This window comes from Pelodiscus sinensis, chromosome 19 (genome assembly GCF_052426305.1).
Source record: "Pelodiscus sinensis isolate ZL-2025 chromosome 19, ASM5242630v1, whole genome shotgun sequence".
NCBI lineage: Eukaryota > Metazoa > Chordata > Testudines > Trionychidae > Pelodiscus > Pelodiscus sinensis.
In genome coordinates, this window is record NC_143070.1 from 1,774,742 (window position 1) to 1,794,911 (window position 20,170).

General features: G+C 56.8%; 1 protein-coding gene across 2 annotated transcripts; it reads right to left on the reverse strand.

The window, feature by feature from the left end:
* Positions 1–10,070: 10,070 nt before the first annotated feature.
* Positions 10,071–17,552, reverse strand: LOC142823530 (uncharacterized). Of its 2 annotated transcripts, XM_089771683.1 has the most exons (9): positions 17,406–17,546; positions 17,117–17,209; positions 14,390–14,503; positions 13,849–13,929; positions 12,922–13,125; positions 12,293–12,400; positions 11,919–11,996; positions 11,414–11,446; positions 10,071–10,654 (listed from the first exon to the last, which is right to left on the reverse strand). In XM_089771683.1, the coding sequence occupies exons 1-8, from the start codon at positions 17,413–17,415 to the stop codon at positions 11,439–11,441; spliced, it is 696 nt and encodes a 231-aa protein (XP_089627809.1). In that variant the 5' UTR covers positions 17,416–17,546; the 3' UTR covers positions 10,071–10,654; positions 11,414–11,438. The 2 variants fall into 2 exon arrangements, with proteins under 2 accessions (XP_089627809.1, XP_089627808.1); XM_089771682.1 differs by lacking the exon at positions 11,414–11,446 and having other exon boundaries at positions 17,406–17,552.
* Between the last annotated feature and the right edge of the window lie 2,618 nt (positions 17,553–20,170).

Consider the following 20,170-nt stretch of genomic DNA (forward strand, 5'->3'; position numbering starts at 1 on the left):
CGGGGGAGTCTGGTCTCACTGCTCCGGGGGGCAGGGGGGACCCCGACGTGCCGACAGTCAGAAGTTCTCTCCCTTCCCTGCGTGTTAACCGGCCTGGGGTAATTCCTGGGCCCTGGGTTTTCCGTAGGGGGAGATTTCCCGGGTGAGCTCTCCCGGGTTTTCTCTGATCACTCGGGGGGCGGCGGGTTTTATCCCCCACATCGAGGTGGTTCAGATTGGGGGGGGTTCATCCCACAGCCTGGTAGGGAAGGTTTGGGGGGTTCTGGGGACCCCACTTCTGCATTTATCCTGCTGAGAGGGGAAGGAGCCAATGACACCCCCCCCGGGCCCTGGGCAAGCACGTCCAGCCCCCACAGTGCCCCGGTTCAGCCTCCCCGGCCCCACCCCGGACACGGGACAGCGACAGGGGGGGACACTGGCCAACGAGGGGCGACCCCCCCCCCCGAGCTAACGGATCCGGCAGCCCCAGACCAGGACCTGCCCAGGGCCGGCTCTAGGTTTTTGCCCCCCCGCAGCAAAATTTTTTGCCCCCCCCGCCTTGGCCCGCTGCTGCAGGACTGGCCCTGAGGGGGAAGCGGCCCCCCCCTTTCCCCGGCGGCTCTTTGACTCCCACCGCGCCCTGCGGCCAAACCAGCCTGCGGCCCCCCCCCCCCACCGAACCCAGCTCCCCCCTTCTCCCCCTCCCAGCCACACCCGACGGCCTCCCCCCCCCCTCTGCCCGACCCGCGTCTCCCCGCCGGCTCCAGGCACCAGCGAAGCAGGCAGGTGCTCGGGCCGGCACGTGTCCAGGGGCGGCGCCCGGCTAGTCCCCCCGCCCCACCGGGCCGCCTGGGGAGCCGGATGCGCGCCCCAGTGCTGGGCGCCGAGGGACCCCACGTCCCGCTCCGACTGCAGGAGCCCCGGCCCCGCGCCCCGAGCTGGCGAGATTCCCCCGCTCCCCGCTCCAGCGCTGCGCCCCCCCGCCCGCCGAGCTGGCAAACCCAGGAGTGACCCCCCCGCAGGGCGCTCAGAGGGGGGGGGCCCGGCCTGTCGCTGGGGGGCTGCTCCTGACACGCCCCGTGCGGGGGGCCGGTGTATAGGCAAAAAGTGAAACCGCTCCGTTTTTGTGACGGTCACAGTTTCTGTCAAACAAACATGACATTCGGTATAACTGCTCAGGAATTGCTACCTTTGCTGGCTGGTTGCAAATTCAGAGGGACTGTGTTTTTTGGTAGAAAAATCTCTCAATTTGCTACCTCCTGTCTAACGGACTCAGGGGTCACAAATTCAGAGGAACTGTGTTTTTTGGCAGAAAAATCTCTCAATTTGCTACCTCCTGTCTAACGGACTCAGGGGTCACAAATTCAGAGGGACTGTGTTTTTTGGCAGAAAAATCTCTCAATTTGCTACCTCCTGTCTAACGGACTCAGGGGTCACAAATTCAGAGGAACTGTGTTTTTTGGCAGAAAAATCTCTCAATTTGCTACCTCCTGTCTAACAGACTCAGGGGTCACAAATTCAGAGGAACTGTGTTTTTTGGCAGAAAAATCTCTCAATTTGCTACCTCCTGTCTAACGGACTCAGGGGTCACAAATTCAGAGGAACTGTGTTTTTTGGCAGAAAAATCTCTCAATTTGCTACCTCCTGTCTAACAGACTCAGGGGTCACAAATTCAGAGGAACTGTGTTTTTTGGTAGAAAAATCTCTCAATTTGCTACCTCCTGTCTAACGGACTCAGGGGTCACAAATTCAGAGGAACTGTGTTTTTTGGTAGAAAAATCTTTCAATTTGCTACCTCCTTGCTAACGGACTCAGGGGATGCTGGTGTTTTGCCCTGGGCGGGGGCCTTTTGCTCCTGGTCCATGGGTCACAAATTCAGAGGAACTGGGGTTTTTGGTCCTCAAAACATTTCCCTCAAAACATTTCCCTGAGAATTGTTCAAAACAGGAAATAGTTAGTGAATTTGAAAATAGGAAAATCAATCCATATAACAGTGAGTTCAATTAGAAAATATGAGATGAATATTGCATACGTATAAGCAAGGTCAAACAATATTAACATGGCCTGATTGTCAAGCCACTGACAATACAGACATACATTAAGTTAAGGACCATGCACAATTCTCCAGAATTGATGTGTGACCAAAAAAGGATGTATCCCATCAATGATGATCTAATGTTTTTTGAGAGTGCTATTACCTAGAACCTTGGTTATAGTCATTGCTTGACAAATAAGAGAAAACATGACTTGACAGACAGAAAAGGGACTGGCCACCACAAGAAAAAAATGTACTTAAAGCTAATAAATTCCGAGTAATAATAAGAACAGTATTTGCAAATACATTAGTAATAAAATATGCTCCCTGTTATCAATGCATGCATTATAATCTTCAACTTTCTGCCCTATTTTTCCATGTCTTCTCCCATTTGCTCCAGAAGCTACCCTATAAAATGCTGCCTCCTAACCCCTAAAACTCATAGTTCATAAAGCAGATGAATGAACAATAAAACAGTTCTGTATGAATATTGGACAAGTAAACGTACCTTCCATAATGATGTGTGTAGTACAGGAAAGTTTTTGCATGTTGAAAATATATGTGGAACAGATACTGTAGAAAAAGTATTATGGATGTGAATTAAAAGAAATAAGTAGAACACTTGGGGTGTGTCTAGACTACAGGGTTTTGTCGACAAAAGTGGACTTTTGTCAACAAAACTATACCTGCGTCCACACTGCCTTTGAGTTATGTCAACATATGTAAACACCATTCTATGAGGAATAATGTCTTTTATCGACAGAGTTCTGTCGACAGAAGGCATTATTACATCTACACTGTCCTTTGCGTCCACACTGTTATGTCGACAAAGCGTCTTGCTTTGTTGACAGAACTGGATGTAGTCTAGACGCTCTTTGTCGACAGAAGCTTTGTCGACAGTATCTGTCGACAAAAATTCTGTTGACAAAACCCTGTAGTCTAGTCATACCCATACATATGACTATGACTTGATACTCAATACTGCATTTAAAGAATCAGTTAACAAAAATGTTAATTGTCAAAAATAATATATTGTAACTAGATTATAGAGAAAATTGTATATCACTGTAATGGATGTGAGGTTCTGCACAAAATTGGTCCCTGTTACAGATATAGTACTGGGGTGAGCTTAGCAATTCTATCAATTCTACACAACCATTAATTCGAACTAATTAATTCGAACTAGGCGTTAGTCCTTGTAGAATGAGGTTTATCTAGTTCGAATAAGCGCTCCGCTAGTTCTAATTAAGTTCGACCTAGCGGATCGCGTGTGTAGCGCCTCTCTGAGTTAATTCGAATTAACGTCTCTTAGTTAGGGTACGTCTACACTACAAAGTTATTTCTAAGTCCTTCTTCACACTTAATTTTCCCAGAGAGAAGGTCAGTGTTCTTGTGCAAATACTCAAGGCCGGATAAGAACAGGGGCAAGATTTTCTGAAAGGGGGGATGATTTGGAGCAAAATATTGCCAATCTAGACACTGCTACATTTTTTTATATTTTTATTAGAACCGTGAAAAGCTCAAAGGAAAATAAAAATGCACTAGAAGGCACACGGTGGGATATCACAGTGTATGAGGAATGCAAGGGAAGTTATTTCTGTTCATCACAAGTCACAGGCCCCATCTCAGGACCTGGCTGTAGTGCGGACATGATGTGGCTCAGACACGTGCTCTGTCACTGGAAAAATCCTCTCATGTTGCAGCTGTACTCTTGACTGGGGGAATCTCAATACACTAGGACTACTGCCCAGTGTCCCCCTGAATGAAACTGGCTCCAGATGGTTCCAGCTCCACCCCATGACTCATCTCCAGTTTCACTGTTCCTTAGAAATGATTCTAATCTGCGTCTAGTTCACATGGATGATTGTCTGGCCACCCTGGCTCTGGTTGTTGCAGCTTTGAATACAGCACAAGTCTGCTCTGTGGCCTGCTTCTGTGACTCTGCTACGAACACTGACATGCTTCCTGTGCTGATTTTGTGGCACCTGTGTCTCTGGCCCTGCTCAGATCCACAGCTCAGCTCTGAGAAATGCTTTATGTAGGGTTCCCAGGTGTACAGTTTTGAACACACAGGCAGTCAGTCCTTTATTTTAACTTTCTATTTTCAAAAAAAATTTATAAAGTATTATTGATTCAATAGCACTGTCTTCAGCATGTGATCAGGACGATGGAATGTCCAGTGTGACATAATGGGAAGTGTGCACAGTATTGGTGAAAACATCTGGCAAGACTAGCTCTATGCTAAGCTGGGGCCAAATGTGTCTGAACAAGGGTAATTAAGCACACACAGAGCACAGGAAACTAAGAGCATCCTTGCTCCCTGATTAGCCTGACCACCCTGTTAATGTGGATAGCCTAGACGATTGGACTCTAACCGTTTTTCAAGGGGACTGTCAGTATCAAGGCAATGATTTCAGATTCAACCCTCTACTTTCTGTTGGTGTTGTGAAATAGCCAAGCCAAACACCACAACGGAGTTTTATTACGGGAAATACAATGGCACTGTGGCAGCAGGCACAGTAACACAGATGGGTCTGGACCCTCGCCTGTTATCAAGGCTTGGTATTGTGGACAGTGGACTGGTGAGGTGGTGGGAAGTGAAGGGGGGATGTGCAGTGGGGGAGATAAATCTATGGGTGTCAGTGCACTGTGAAGCGTGTGGGGTCTGAGGAGCACTGCAGTTGTGCTGGTGGGAATATGGGGGGAACTGAACAGTTAATGAATATGGGCGGGGGATTATGGGAGGGCACAGGGCATAGCGATCTGTGGGAGGGCAATAGGCATAGTAATTTGTGGGGGTCTCTGGGTGCTGTGGCATTGGGTCTAGGGGGTTAGAGGGGTGCTAGGCAGGGTAGCACAGTGTGGCATGGGCCTGCCCACAATAAGAAGAAGCATGATGGCATCAGCTCAGTGCCAGGAGGGCTACTGTATGTCAGTTTGTAAGCAGTGCCCTTGTACGAGGCTGGGTGGAGCAGGGCTGGACCTGCAGTGATATAATAATAAAAATTAGCAGTAGGGGTATATTACCGACCACCTGACCAGGACAGCGATACTGACATAGAAATGCTGAGGGAGATTAGAGAGGCTACCAAAATAAAGAACTCTATAATAATGGGTGATTCTAATTACCCCCATATTGACTGGATACATGTCACCTCAGGAAGAGAAGTGGAGATCAAATTTCTCAATGGCATGAATGACTGCTTCTTGGAGCAGGTGGTGCAGGAACCCACAAGGGGAGAGGCAATTCTCGATTTAGTCCTGCGTGGAGTGCAGGATCAGGTCCAGGATATAACCGTTACAGGACCGCTTGGGAATAGTGACCATAATATAATAACATTCAACATTCCTGTGGTGGGAAGAACACCTCAGCAGTCCAGCACCCTGGCATTTAATTTCAAAAAGGGGAATTATGCAAAAATGAGGAGGTTAGTTAAACAGAAATTAAAAGGCACAGTGACTAGAGCCAAATCCCTGAAAGCTGCATGGAAACTTTTTAAAGACACCATAATAGAGGCTCAACTTAAATGTCTACCCCAAATTAAAAAACATAGCAAGAGACCTAAAAAGGAGTCACCGTGGCTTAACCACCATGTAAAAGAAGCAGTGAGGGACAAAAAGGTAACTTTTAAAAAGTGGCAGTCCAATCCCAGTGAGATAAATAGAAAAGAACAGAAACACTGTCAAATCAAGTGTAAACATGTAATAAGAAAAGCAAAAAAAGATTTTGAGGAACAGCTAGCCAAAAACTCAAAAAGAAATAACAAAATGTTTTTTAAGTACATTAGAAGCAGGAAGCCTGCTAAAAAGCCTGTGGGTCCCCTAGATGATCAAGCTATAAAAGGAGCAATCAAGGATGATAAAGCCATTGCGGAGAAACTAAATGATTTCTTTGCTTCAGTCTTCACGGCTGAGGACATTGGGGAGATTCCTGAATCTGCACCGTCCTTTGTGGGTGATGAATCTAAGGAACTGTCCCGGATTGAAGTGTTATTAGAGGAGGTTTTGGAACAAATAGAAAAACTTAATGTTAACAAATCTCCGGGACCGGATGGCATTCATCCAAGGGTTCTAAAAGAACTTAAATGGGAAATTGCTGAGCTATGATCTGTGGTTTGTAACCTATCCTTTAAATCGGCTTCCGTACCTAATGACTGGAAGGTAGCCAACATGACACCAATATTTAAAAAGGGCTCTAGAGGCGATCCTGGCAATTATAGACCGGTAAGTCTAACTTCAGTACCAGGCAAACTAGTCGAAACAATAGTAAAGAATAAAATTGTGAAGCATGTAGAAGAACATAATTTGTTGGACAAAAGTCAACATGGTTTCTGTAAAGGGAAATCCTGTCTTACTAATCTATTAGTGTTCTTTGAAGGGGTTAACAAACATGCGGACAAGGGGATCCAGTAGATATAGTATACTTGGATGATAGTATACTTGTGTAAATTACATGGCCATGGGATAAGAGGGAAGGTCCTTTCTTGGATTGAGAACTGGTTAAAAGACAGGAAACAAAGACAGGTAGGAATAAATGGTAAATTTTCAGATTGGAGAGGGGTAACTAATGGTGTATCCCAAGGGTCAGTCCTGGGACCAATCCTTTTCAATTTATTCATAAATGATCTGGAGAAAGGGGTAAGCAGTGAGGTAGTAAAGTTTGCAGATGATACCAAACTGTTTAGGATAGTCAAGTCAGAAGCAGACTGTGAGGGACTCCAAGAAGATCTCACCAAACTGAGTGATTGGGCAACAAAATGGCAAATGAAATTTAATGTGGATAAGTGTAAAGTAATGCACATCGGGAAAAATAACCCCAACTATACGTACAGTATGACGGGGGCTAATTTGGCTACGACAAATCAGGAAAGAGATCTTGGAGTTATCGTGGACAGTTCTATGACAACTTCCACAGCGGCAGTCAAAAAGGCAAATAGGCTGCTAGAAATTATTAGGAAAGGGATAGAAAATAAGACCCAGAATATCTTACTGCCCCTGTATAAAACTATGGTACGCCCACATCTTGAATACTGTGTACAGATGTGGTCTCCTCACCTAAAAAAAGATATTTTGGCCTTGGAAAGGGTTCAGAAAAGGGCAACTAAAATGATTAGGGGTTTGGAACGAGTCCCATATGAGGGGAGGCTAAAGAGACTGGGACTTTTCAGTTTAGAAAAAGAGGAGACTGAGGGGGGATATGATAGAGGTCTATAAAATCATGAGTGGTGTGGAGAGGGCTGATAAAGAAAAGTTATTTATTAGTTCCCATAATAGAACAACTAGAGGACACCAAATGAAATTAATGGGTAGCAGGTTTAAAACTAATAAAAGGAAGTTCTTCTTCACACAGCGTGTTGTCAACCTGTGGAACTCCTTGCCAGAGGAGGCTGTGAAGGCTAGGACTATAATAGAGTTTAAAGAGAAGCTGGATAAATTCATGGAGGTTAGGTCCATAAAAGGCTATTAGCCAGGGGATAAAATGGTGTCCTTGGCCTCTGTTTGTCAGAGGCTGGAGAGGGATGGCAGGAGACAAATCGCTTGATCATTGTCTTCGGTCCACCCTCTCTGGGGCACCTGGTGCTGGCCAGTCGGTAGACAGGATACTGGGCTAGATGGACCTTTGGTCTGACCCAGTACGGCCGTTCTTATGTTCTTATGATATGACACATTGACCCTGGACAGACAGTCGCTATGAGGCAGTGGTCACCAACCAATAGATAGGGATATACTGGTAGATCTTGTATCCTCTGTCAGGTGATCCTGACTGGTGTGGGCAAGAGGATATCAAGTGCCAGCACTTAAATGCCCCTCCCCCCACTGCTGTGGATGTCCTGCACTTTGCCTTGCAGCTGATACCACGCCTGGGAGTCTGCTGCTTTGTGTGCACGGCAGGGGAGGAAAAAGAGGGGTGCTGATGTCAGGGTTCAACATATACCATTCTGTATCCTTTCAACACAGGACCAGGGATGGAGTTTTCTTGCAGCTATAGGTAGTGTTACAGGGCAAGGGCATGGGTGAGCCTGCCTTAGGCACACTCCACCACCATCTAGGAGTCACCAGCAGTGACAAAATGGAGCATACATCACTAACTCCTACCCCTGGCATGAACCCAGTCCTGTATCCAAGCCCTTATCATTGCTCTGAGCACCCATGCATCCAAATACCCTGCCAAAGCCTGCACCTAGAACACCACAGTAAATGCATGCTCCAAGAGCTGATCAGAGCCCTTCTCACACTCCAGATCCCTTAAGCAAAGACCAGAGCATGTGCACCCAACCGTCTGTCCCAGGCTGATGAAAGAGACTGAGGATGGGCAAGAGAGGGAGGATAGAGGGTGCAGGATCTGGGACTTGGAGAAGGGGTAAGAAGGAAGCGGGAAAAGGGTATTTATATATAAGGTACATATTGGATTGCACTTTCAAAATGTTGGAGCCCCCTGCTCTGAGTTCTCTGACCCATGTCCCCATTGACTACGGGAGGAATCACTAAAATTTCACTTGGCCATGTTGGCGAGGAGTCCTGTGGCACCTTATAGACGAACTGAAGATAGTGCCACAGGACTCCTCAACGATTCTTCATATTCAGACTAACACAGCTACCCCTCCGATACTTGCCCATGTTTGGTGATGAGGATCTGGGACGGAGTTTGGGTGCATGAGGGGGTGCTTGCTAGGGGGAGTTTGGGGGACAGGTGTGGGATCTGCCATGGGTCAGGGGATTGCAGTACAGGTGAGGGTGTGGATGGGAGGGACTTTAGCATATCAGCATAGTACACAAGAGAAAGGAGATGCAGTGACTTCTGATAGAGAAACAAAGAGAAAACTATTAAATACTAAAAAAGTGAGAGGCAGAGTTTGAGACAGGAACTGTATGTAGAATATTTCACACTTGTACACATACAGAGGAACGGTGGTGTCTAAGCATTGACCGTCTAGGAATTGGGAGGCCTGTGCCTTTAAGAACTCAAGCCCAGGAGCCCGCCCCCTGCTCGGGGGCTGACAGGCAGAGTCCAGGGAAAATAAAGAAAAAAAAGACTTTGCCACTGGAAAACTGATATTTACAAGGACATCAGGTGGCTTGTCCTGCTGGGTGACTGTTCCCACCTCTCCCCCTCCCTAAACGGGGGTTTTGTTCGTGCACAGGGTCTGGCAGTGTCCCCCAGCCCGGGGTTAACCAAGGCTACCACCCCCCACCCCCCGATTTTTCAAATTTCGCCCCTCTTCTGCAGCTAAAAAAAGAAGATTGATGCCTCCAGCCGGTAAATTTCTGCCCCATGCTCAGAACCTGACACCCCCCCCCCTGCAATTTGCCCCCCTTCATCATTTTAAACACCTCCGAAGAGGAGGAAGCAAATCTGAGGAGGCAGTGAGGGCAGAGAGAGGGCAGCGGCTACAGCGAGGGACACTGAGTTTGCTCAGTTCGGGTGCGCATGCTCAGTGCACCCAAAGTAGCAAATTCTGAGAAGTTAGTGTTTTGCTCGCTACACCGGTCCTGCAGCAGCGGGCCGGGGGGAGGGGGGCAAAAAATTTTGCTGGAGGGGGGCAAAAACCTAGAGCCGGCCCTGGGCAGGTCCTGGTCTGGGGCTGCCGGATCCGTTAGCTCGGGGGGGGGTCGCCCCTCGTTGGCCAGTGTCCCCCCCTGTCGCTGTCCCGTGTCCGGGGTGGGTCGGGGATTCTGAACCGGGGCACTGTGGGTCTGGACGCGCTTGCCCAGGGTGGCGGGGAAGGGGGAGGGAATTTAATCGGCTCCTTCCCCTCTCAGCAGGATAAATGCAGAAGTGGGGTCCCCAGAACCCCCCAAACCTTCCCTACCAGGCTGTGGGATGAAACTTCCCCCCCAAATCTGAACCACCTCGATGTGGGGGATAAAACCCGCCGCCCCCCGAGTGCTCAGAGAAAACCCAGGAGAGCTCACCCGGGAAATCTCCCCCTCCGGAAAACCCAGGGCCCAGGAATTACCCCAGGCCGGTTAACACGCAGGGAAGGGAGAGAACTTCTGACTGTCGGCGCGTCGGGGTCCCCCCTGCCCCCCGGAGCAGTGAGACCAGACTCCCCCGGCCGGGCGAATCCGGAGGGTTTATTGCTTCTCAGAGTCACAGCACAGCAGGGACGCGAGGTGGCTACAGCAGCCAGGGCCAGGCAGCCCCAGCCCCTCGGGTGGGGGGTCCATCGCCCTGGGCCCTCGCCCTCCGCTTAGGTTGCTCCCTTCATGTTCCCAGCCAGCGACTGCCCCTCCCCCCAAACCTCCCTTCCCTGGTTCCCCCCCTGCCCTCGAGCGGTGAGGCCGGTGGGGTCTTGGCCTAGGTGAGCTGAGGCAGCCCCCGGCTGGGCCGTGCTACAGACACCGGCCAGTAGGGGTCGCCCCAGCGCACACAGCCCCCAGCGGATGCCCCAGGGTGGCCCTGCCCGGTGCCCACAGTCACCCCCGCACTGTCGCTGTTGCAGGCAGGATGCCCGGATAGAACAGTCGCACGGTGACGGGCTCGTGGGGGACCCGCCGTGGGGCAGGGCTGAGTGACCCAGGGGGGGCTGCTCTTCGGCGCTAAGCAGGCTGCAGCGAGGGGGAGTCCAGAGCCCGGCAGGAGACTCAGTCGGGATCCTCCGCGGGCGCCGGGCCGACGGCTCCGTCACACGTCAGGAGCTAGGCAGGGAGAGGCAGGGTCAGGCTTTAGCGCCGGCCACACTTACGGCTCACGGGTGCTCGGGGGGGGGCGGAGCCAGCCACGCCCCCACCATCCCAGAGACACCCTGCCTGGGACCTGCCTTTGTGGGTGACCAGGGGTTGGCTCCCCAGCCGGCAGGTCAGAGGGGCAGGGCCTGGGGGACTCTGGAAAGGGACCCAGGGCCATCCCTGCACCTCCCCATGATCGATCCCCCCTCACTTCCCCTGGGCGCTGGGGTCTCACCCTGCCTGGAGGGCGAAGGACAAGGGGGGGTTAGAGTCTCTGGCCCTGACCCCCCTGGTCCCTTGTACCAGCATCCCTCTGCCCCAGGGCGGGTGTGAGGCTGCCCCAGGCGAGTGGCTGCACTTAGCCCTGAGGTGTGGGGCGATGCAGGGATCTGGCAGAAGTCGGGGGGTTACATGTGGGGCTGGTACCAGCTCTCTGGGCTAAGACCCTGAGCTGCCCGCTACCTGGGCACATGGGGGTGGGGCTTTCAGAAGCAACTTGGGGACTCAGGCGGCCAAACCCCAGTAAATCAGTGGGGCTGAGGCTCCTGCACCCAGCCCCCCTCTCGGTGCAGGACACGTCCCACCAGCCCCCGGCACAAGTCCAGGAGCCAGGCTAGACACAAGCCAGACACCCCCAGAGCCAGATGCAGCCGAGGGGCGGGGGGCAGATGGCTGGGCCCCAGGGGGCAGAGCGAGCGGCACAGGGACGGGGCAGGACTCAGCTCTCACCTGCGGCTTGTCCGTGCCGGCGTCTCTACTTCCCTGCGGAGGGAGACAAGGCAGAGCCGTGAGCGCGGCGGCTCCCGGGGCAGGACCTGGCTCCAGGGGACAGCTCAGGGCCCTGGAAGCTGCGCGGCCGCTCGGCTGTTTAGTGAGCCCTGCCCAGAGGCTCAGAGGCCCACGCGGGCAGGGAGCTCAGCTGGCCGGCTGGGGGAGGGAGGGGTGGGGGGCTGAGCAGGTCCAGACCAAGAGGTCTGAGAACAGGGAGGGAGGGGAGAAGGGAATATGTTGGGGGCAGGAGCTGCAGGGGAGCTTGGGGTGTCCTGCCCCGCAGTACAAGCTCTGAGCCCCCCACAACCACCCCATGGGCACTGCACTCTCGGTGGGGTCGCACAGTCACACCACCCCACCCACCCCACCCAGCCAGAGTCCCTCTGACCCTCTGCCAGCCCTGCCCGCAGCCCCCCCGCACGGCCGGTGCCCCACTCAGACCCCCCGAAGGCCCCGCACTCACCCCCGCTCTGGCTGAGCTCACACCCGGTGCTTGTGTCACCGTCCCCTTTGCGCTTGTCCTGGAAGAGTTTGCAGATCCCTGTGTGGAGAATGCAGGGGGGGGGATCAGGAGGGGAAAGCGCAACGGGAATTGCAGCCGGCAAGGGGTGTGGGGGCAACAAGGAAGGTTTCTCCAGGCACGTTCCCAAGAAGAGGGGGTCAGAGGGGGGGCCCTCACTGGGGAGGGAGGTCACCTGGGGTACGTCTACACTAGCTCGTTAGTTTGAGCTAGTTGGGCAAACGAGGGCGACCGGAACTGCAAATGAGTTGCCCTGCGCCAAAGGGCCGTGTCCCTGGTCCAGCTGCGCCCCCCCCCCCCCGCGGCCCCGCCCTCACCTGTGCTCTCCAGAGCATCCAGGAAGAGCTCCAAGTCTTCAGAGGTCCAGCCGACCCCCCCGGCTCCGCGCTGCTCCAGCAAGCGCTGGGCCTCGGCCTTGCGATCCGCTGAAGGGAGACGGGGGGGGGGGGGTCAGAGCTGTCAGTGCCGGGACCCTGTGTCCCTTCCCCCTGCCCCCCCCCGTGCGCTGCCTCCCACCCACCAGCATCGCCCCTGCACCGCCCGGCCCATGGGCCTGGTCCCAGGACAGGACCTTCCTGCCTGGACTCCCGAGACCAGCTGCTCTGCGCACACGGACCCCGCCCCCTGCTCCCACCGGGCCCCGCCCCCCAGCACCCATTGAACACTGATTGGGGGACAAAGTTGGAGGGCAGGTCTGGACCTGCCCCCTCCCCCGCAGCCCCTGGCTCCCCGCTCCCTCCCCCCAGCGCTGCCCCATCACAGCCACTAATGGCCAAGCATTTAACACCCAGAAAGGGCCCCTGAGGCAGAGGGACACTGGGGCATCTCCCCCGGCCAGGTGGGCCTGGAGCCAGGCGGGGGGCCCAGGAGACACGTCCCAGGCAGGAGGAGCAGAACCAGGCTGGGCTGCGGAGGGGGAGTCACAGTGTCTGGGCCCCGCTCTCACCCCCGCTCTGGCCGACCCGCTCCCACAGCTCCTCCAGGGTGAGCTCGCGGCTCAGGGACTTCAGGATGGAGGCGGCAGCCTTCAGGGTGGCCTCGTCCGGCAGCGTGAAGATGAACTGGACGTCGGGGTCCGGCCCCCCGCGCTGCTCCGCCCCCCCCGCCCCGTCGGCAGAGCCCCGGTACAGAAAGGCCAGATTGAACGTCACTGGAGAGAGACGGGGGGGGGGGGTCAGAGTCCCCGGCTCCGGGACCCCACGTCCCTTCTCCCCGTACCCCGTGCACCTCCCCCAGATACTCACAGCTGGCAGGGCCGTGAATGCTGCGCTCCCTCCCCCCCCCCCCGCGAATTAGAGGAAGGACACAGGAGTCCCTCTCCCGGTCCCCCTGCTCTAACCACTGGCCCCCACTCCCCTCCCCGAGCCAGGGAGACCCCAGGGTCCCGCTCCCACCCGGCACAGCCCTGCCCTCACCCCAGGGTTTTGCTTCCCAGGCCCCAGGACTGTTGATGACATTTCTGGGATGTGTTTGGGCTTCGGCAGGGCTGGGGGGGAGGGACGATGGGCCCACACACCAGAGCTGGGCAGGGTACCGCTGGGGGAGAGTCCAGCAGCGCAGGGGGGAGGACGCCCCTGCCCCACGGCCCCCACCCGGCTAGAACTGGGAGAGACCAAGCGGCACCGAGCCCAGAACCTGGGAATGGTGGGGGCAGGAGTGGGGGCCTTACAGCCGTGGGGATGGGGGGCTACCAAGGGCCCCGTGAGGCAGAGGGGACACTGGGGCGTCTCCCCCGGCCAGATGGGCCTGGATCCAGGCGGGGGGCCCAGGGGACATGTCCCAGGCTGGAGGAGAAGGACCAGGCAGAGCTGGGGCCTGGTGAGCACAGACCCCCCCCGGGGACTGCTCCCCCCGCTCTGGCAGCGCTGCTCACAGGTCTCCCTCACGGTGCTCTCCGGGTCCTGGACCTCTCGATCCGCAGGGAGCCGGTACAGAGACCCCGGCTTGAGCGTCACTGGAGAGAGACGGGGGGGTCAGAGTCACTGGGGGGACCCCACGTCCCTTCTCCCCACCCCTCGCGTCCCCCCCGTGCTGCCCCCCACTCACCATGTGGCTGCCAGCACCAGACACTCGCTGGATCCCCCCCCACCTCCAGCCTCTGGCTCCTCCCCTGCCCTCACCCCAGTGTTTTGCTCCCCAAGACCCAGGGCTGTGGGCGCCATTTCTGGGAGCTATTTGGGCTGGTCCCCCCGGGGGGGGGGGGCTCTGGGCCGGGGGCAGTTTGCCCCGAGCAGCAGCTCAGGCCGGGGGATGCGGGTCCCAGGGTCCGTCTGCCCTGCAGCCTGTCTCCGGGGGGCTGGGCCGTGTCCAGGGAACGCGGCTGCCCCCCATTTGCCGAGGAAGGGGGGGCCGGGTGCCCGCTGAGCGAGGGGTGTCCCAGCCTGGGGAGCGAGGGGAGGGGGCCCGGCCCTCACCCGACTCTCGGCTGGCGCACTCGGACTGCAGGACCCAGGTCTCCTCTGCGCTGCTCCAAGAGGCCAGTTGCTCCGGGGCGGCCGCCAGCTCCAGGTGGGACGAGCCCAGGTACACTGCGGAGAGACGGGGAGTCAGCGCCGCCGGGGACCCCCCCGCTACCCCCCCCCCGCTACTCACAGGTGGGACGAGCCCAGGTACACTGCGGAGAGACGGGGAGTCAGCGCCGCCGGGGACCCCCCCGCTACCCCCCCCCCGCTACTCACAGGTGGGACGAGCCCAGGTACACTGCGGAGAGACGGGGAGTCAGCGCCGCCGGGGACCCCCCCTGCATCCCCCCGCTACTCACAGGTGGGACGAGCCCAGGTACACTGCGGAGAGACGGGGAGTCAGCGCCGCCGGGACCCCCCCGCTACCCCTCCGCTACTCACAGGTGGGACGAGCCCAGGTACACTGCGGAGAGACGGGGAGTCAGCGCCGCCGGGACCCCCCCTGCATCCCCCCCCCGCTACTCACAGGTGGGACGAGCCCAGGTACACTGCGGAGAGACGGGGAGTCAGCGCCGCCGGGGACCCCCCCTGCATCCCCCCGCTACTCACAGGTGGGACGAGCCCAGGTACACTGCGGAGAGACGGGGAGTCAGCGCCGCCGGGGACCCCCCCCGCTACCCCCCCGCTACTCACAGGTGGGACGAGCCCAGGTACACTGCGGAGAGACGGGGAGTCAGCGCCGCCGGGGACCCCCCCTGCATCCCCCCGCTACTCACAGGTGGGACGAGCCCAGGTACACTGCGGAGAGACGGGGAGTCAGCACCGCCGGGGACCCCCCTGCATCCCCCCCCCCCGCTACTCACAGGTGGGACGAGCCCAGGTACACTGCGGAGAGACGGGGAGTCAGCGCCGCCGGGGACCCCCCCTGCCTCCCCCCCCGCTACTCACAGGTGGGACGAGCCCAGGTACACTGCGGAGAGACGGGGAGTCAGCGCCGCCGGGGACCCCCCCGCTACCCTCCTCCCCGCTACTCACAGGTGGGACGAGCCCAGGTACACTGCGGAGAGACGGGGAGTCAGCGCCGCCGGGGACCCCCCCGCTACCCCCCCCCGCTACTCACAGGTGGGACGAGCCCAGGTACACTGCGGAGAGACGGGGAGTCAGCGCCGCCGGGGACCCCCCCGCTACCCCCCCCCGCTACTCACAGGTGGGACGAGCCCAGGTACACTGCGGAGAGACGGGGAGTCAGCGCCGCCAGGACCCCCCCGCTACCCCCCCCCGCTACTCACAGGTGGGACGAGCCCAGGTACACTGCGGAGAGACGGGGAGTCAGCGCCGCCGGGGACCCCCCCTGCTACCCCCCCGCTACTCAAAGGTGGGACGAGCCCAGGTACACTGCGGAGAGACGGGGAGTCAGCGCCGCCGGGGACCCCCCCTGCATCCCCCCGCTACTCACAGGTGGGACGAGCCCAGGTACACTGCGGAGAGACGGGGAGTCAGCGCCACCGGGGACCCCCCCTGCATCCCCCCCCCGCTACTCACAGGTGGGACGAGCCCAGGTACACTGCGGAGAGACGGGGAGTCAGCGCCGCCGGGGACCCCCCCGCTACCCCCCCGCTACTCACAGGTGGGACGAGCCCAGGTACACTGCGGAGAGACGGGGAGTCAGCGCCGCCGGGGACCCCCCCTGTATCCCCCCCCCGCTACTCACAGGTGGGACGAGCCCAGGTACACTGCGGAGAGACGGGGAGTCAGCGCCACCGGGGACCCCCCCGCTATCCCCCCCCGCTACTCACAGGTGGGACGAGCCCAGGTACACTGCGGAGAGACGGGGAGTCAGCGCCGCCGGGGACCCCCCCTGCATCCCCCCCCCGCTACTCACAGGTGGGATGAGCCCAGGTACACTGCGGAGAGACGGGGAGTCAGCGCCGCCGGGGACCCCCCTGCATCCCCCCCCCGCTACTCACAGGTGGGACGAGCCCAGGTACACTGCGGAGAGACGGGGAGTCAGCGCCGCCGGGGACCCCCCCTGCATCCCCCCCCCGCTACTCACAGGTGGGATGAGCCCAGGTACACTGCGGAGAGACGGGGAGTCAGCGCCGCCGGGGACCCCCCCTGCATCCCCCCGCTACTCACAGGTGGGACGAGCCCAGGTACACTGCGGAGAGACGGGGAGTCAGCGCCGCCGGGGACCCCCCCGCTACCCCCTCCCCCGCTACTCACAGGTGGGACGAGCCCAGGTACACTGCGGAGAGACGGGGAGTCAGCGCCGCCGGGGACCCCCCCTGCATCCCCCCCGCTACTCACAGGTGGGACGAGCCCAGGTACACTGTGGAGAGACGGGGAGTCAGCGCCGCCGGGGACCCCCCCTGCATCCCCCCGCTACTCACAGGTGGGACGAGCCCAGGTACACTGTGGAGAGACGGGGAGTCAGCGCCGCCGGGGACCCCCCCGCTACCCCCCCCCGCTACTCACAGGTGGGACGAGCCCAGGTACACTGCGGAGAGACGGGGAGTCAGCGCCACCGGGGACCCCCCCCCGCTACCCCCCCCCCCGCTACTCACAGGTGGGACGAGCCCAGGTACACTGCGGAGAGACGGGGAGTCAGCGCCACCGGGGACCCCCCCGCTACCCCCCCCCCGCTACTCACAGGTGGGACGAGCCCAGGTACACTGCGGAGAGACGGGGAGTCAGCGCCACCGGGGACCCCCCCGCTACCCCCCCCCCCCCGCTACTCACAGGTGGCGTTCGGTGCCATCAGGGAGATGATGGTGTTCCCGCTGTTGTTGTTACCGATGATGGCGCCGGTGATCAGGCCGCTGTTGCTGACACCTGCAGGGAAGGGAGAAGAGCTTGGAACCTCACGGGATCCCCCCCCCGCCAGCTCCCCGCCCGCTCTAACCACTGGCCCCCACTCCCCTCCCCGAACCGGCAGAGAACCCAGGCATCCTGGCTCCCAGCCTGCCCCACTCCCCACCTTGGAACCCCCTTATTCCCCCTCCTCCTGCCACCCCCCAACTCCTCCTACCTTGCCCCATCCCTGCACAGATGCTCTCGTCCCAGCTGCACCCTAAGACGAGCGGCTCCACCGTTTATAGCGGCCCTGCCCGACCCACGGGGCGGGCGCTGGGTGGGGCGATCGCCCTCACCGGCCGGGGCAGCCCCACAACGACTTCCTCAGGGCAGTGCCCCCTGCCCCCCCGGGAGAGCTCCCCCGCCCCACGGACCTCCCGCCTCTCTCCACTGAGCATGGAGCCAGGCACACGGGGGGGGGGGGCTGAGAAAAGGAAGGGGCAGGTAGCCTGGGAGAAAGGAGGAAACGTACCAGAGAGGCACAAGAGACCCCAGTTCCTCCTGAGTCTGCACAATGCACTAATGGGTGTGTGTGCGTGTGTGTGTGTGTGTGTGTGCACAATGCACCAATGGGTTTGTGTGTGTGTGTGTGTGTGTGTGTGCACAATGCAGCAATGGGTGTGTGTGTGTGTGTGTGTGTGTGTGTGCACAATGCAGCAATGGGTGCGTGTGTGTGTGTATGTGTGTGTGCACAATGCACCAATGGGTGTGTGTGTGTGTGTGCACAATGCACCAATGGGGGGTGTGTGTGTGTGTGTGCACAATGCACCAATGGGGTGTGTGTGTGCACAGTGCCGCAATGTGTGTGTGTGTGTGTGTGTGTGTGTGTGTGTGTGTGTGAGACCCTGTGATTCACACCTGCTCTCTCTTGCCCTCCAGGCCCCCTTGCAGGGGCAACCACTGGGGCTGGGTGGAAAGTCTTAGAAAGACTTTGTCCATGAAACCGGCATGTGCTAAGCAGTGACTCAGGGAACAGGTGTGGGGGGAGCGAGCCGGCCTCCCCCCTCCCCTAAGAACCAGGCCTGACTGCTCATCAGCTCCGCGCAGGACTTCATGGTGCTGCCCCCCACTGGCGAGGCAGATCGGAATGGTTATCTGCATTTTACTGATGGGGAAACTGAGGCAGGGTACGAGTGAATGACTTGCCCTTGGTCCTATTAGCTTCCCTTGTTTGCCTTGCTATTGAGGGGCCATGGAAGGACAGTTCAATGGTCACCCCAGCCCATCTCGTTTTCCCAGCTCTGCAGGCCTCCCCCCAAGTGCAGCCCTGCTGGGGTCCCCCTGCTGCTCCCCGACTCCTCCGGACTGGGGGTGCCCAGCGCCGGCTCTGCTGTCCGGGCCTCCTCAGCGTCCCGGCTCGGAGGGGCAGAGGCGAGATGGGTTTTTCCTAATGTCCAAGCTAACCCTCCCTTGCTGCAGTTTAACCCCATTGCTGCTTGTCCTGTCCTCAGAGGCCAAGATGAACAAGATTTCTCCCTCCTCCTCATGACTCTCTGAGTACGGTTCTCCAGCCAGTTCTGCACCCACCTTATAGTAGCCCCATCTAAGCTGTATTTGCCTAGTTTATTGATAAGAATATCATGCGAGACCGTATCAAACGCCTTACTACAGTCTAGGTATACCGCATCCACCGCTTCCCCCTTAGCCACAAGACTCGTTATCCTATCAAAGAAAGCCATCGGATTGGTTTGACATGATTTGTTCTTTACAAATCCATGCTGGCTGGTCCCTAGCACCTTGCCACTTTCCAAGTGTTTACAGACGATTTCCTTAATTACTTGCTCCATTATCTTCCCTGGCACAGAAGTTAAACTGACTGGTCTGTAGTTTCCTGGGTTGTTCTTATTTCCCTGTTTATAGATAGGCCCTAGATTTGCCCTTTTCCAGTCCTCTGGAATCTCTCCTGTCTCCCATGATTTTCCAAAGGTAATAGCTAGAGGCTCAGATACCTCCTCTATCAGCTCCTTGAGTATTCTAGGTGCATTTCATCAGGCCCTGGGGACTTGCAGGCATCTAACTTTTCTAGGTGATTTTTTACTTGTTCTTTTTTTATTTTCTCTTCTAAACCTTCCCCCTTCCCACTAGCATTCCGTACGTCAGGCATTTCTACAGACTTCTCGGTGAAGACCGAAACAAAGACGTCATTAAGCATCTCTTCCATTTCCAAGTTTCCTGTTACTCTCTCTCCCTCCTCACTGACCAGTGGGCCTACCCTGTCCTTGGTCTTCCTCTTGCTTCTAATATATTTATAAAACATCTTCTTGTTTCCCTTTATTCCCGTAGCTGGTTTGAGCTCATTTTGTGCCTTTGCCTTTCTAATCTTACCCCTGCATTCCTGTGCTGTTTGCCTATATTCATCCTTTGTTATTTGTCCTACTTTCCATTTTTTAAGTTTAGATCATGCAAGATCTCGTGGTTAAGCCACGGCGGCCTTTTGCCATATTTTCTGTCTTTCCGACACATCGGAATCGCTTGCTTTTGGGCCCTTAACAATGTCCCTTTGAAAAACTGCCAACTCTCCTCAGTTGTTTTTCCCCTCGGTCTTGATTCCCATGAGACCTTACCTATCAGCTCTCTGAGCTTACCAAAATCCACCTTCCTGAAATCCATTGTCTCTATTTTGCTGTTCTCCCTTCTACCCTTCCTTAGAATTGTGAACTCTGTGATTTCATGATCACTTTCACCCAAGCTGCCTTCCACTTTCAAATTCTCAACCTGTTCCTCCCTATTAGTTAGGATCAAATCTAGAACAGCTTCCCCCCGGTAGCTTTTTCAACCTTCTGAAATAAAAAGTTGTCTCCAATGCCGTCCAAGAACTCATTGGATAGTCTGTGCCCCACTGGGTTAGTTTCCCAACATATATCTGGATAGTTGAAGTCCCCCATCACCACCAAATCTTGGGCTTTGGATGATTTTATGAGTTATTTAGAAAAAGCCTCG

Excerpts from the sequence above, each read along its gene's own strand:
- LOC142823530 (XM_089771682.1), bottom strand. Across the intron at positions 14,504-17,116 it reads GATGGCACCGAACGCCACCT|TGTACCTGGGCTCGTCCCAC; the intron begins GTGAGTAGCGGG and ends GTCTCTCCGCAG. Across the intron at positions 12,401-12,921 it reads GCGGGTCGGCCAGAGCGGGG|CGGATCGCAAGGCCGAGGCC; the intron begins GTGAGAGCGGGG and ends GTCTCCCTTCAG.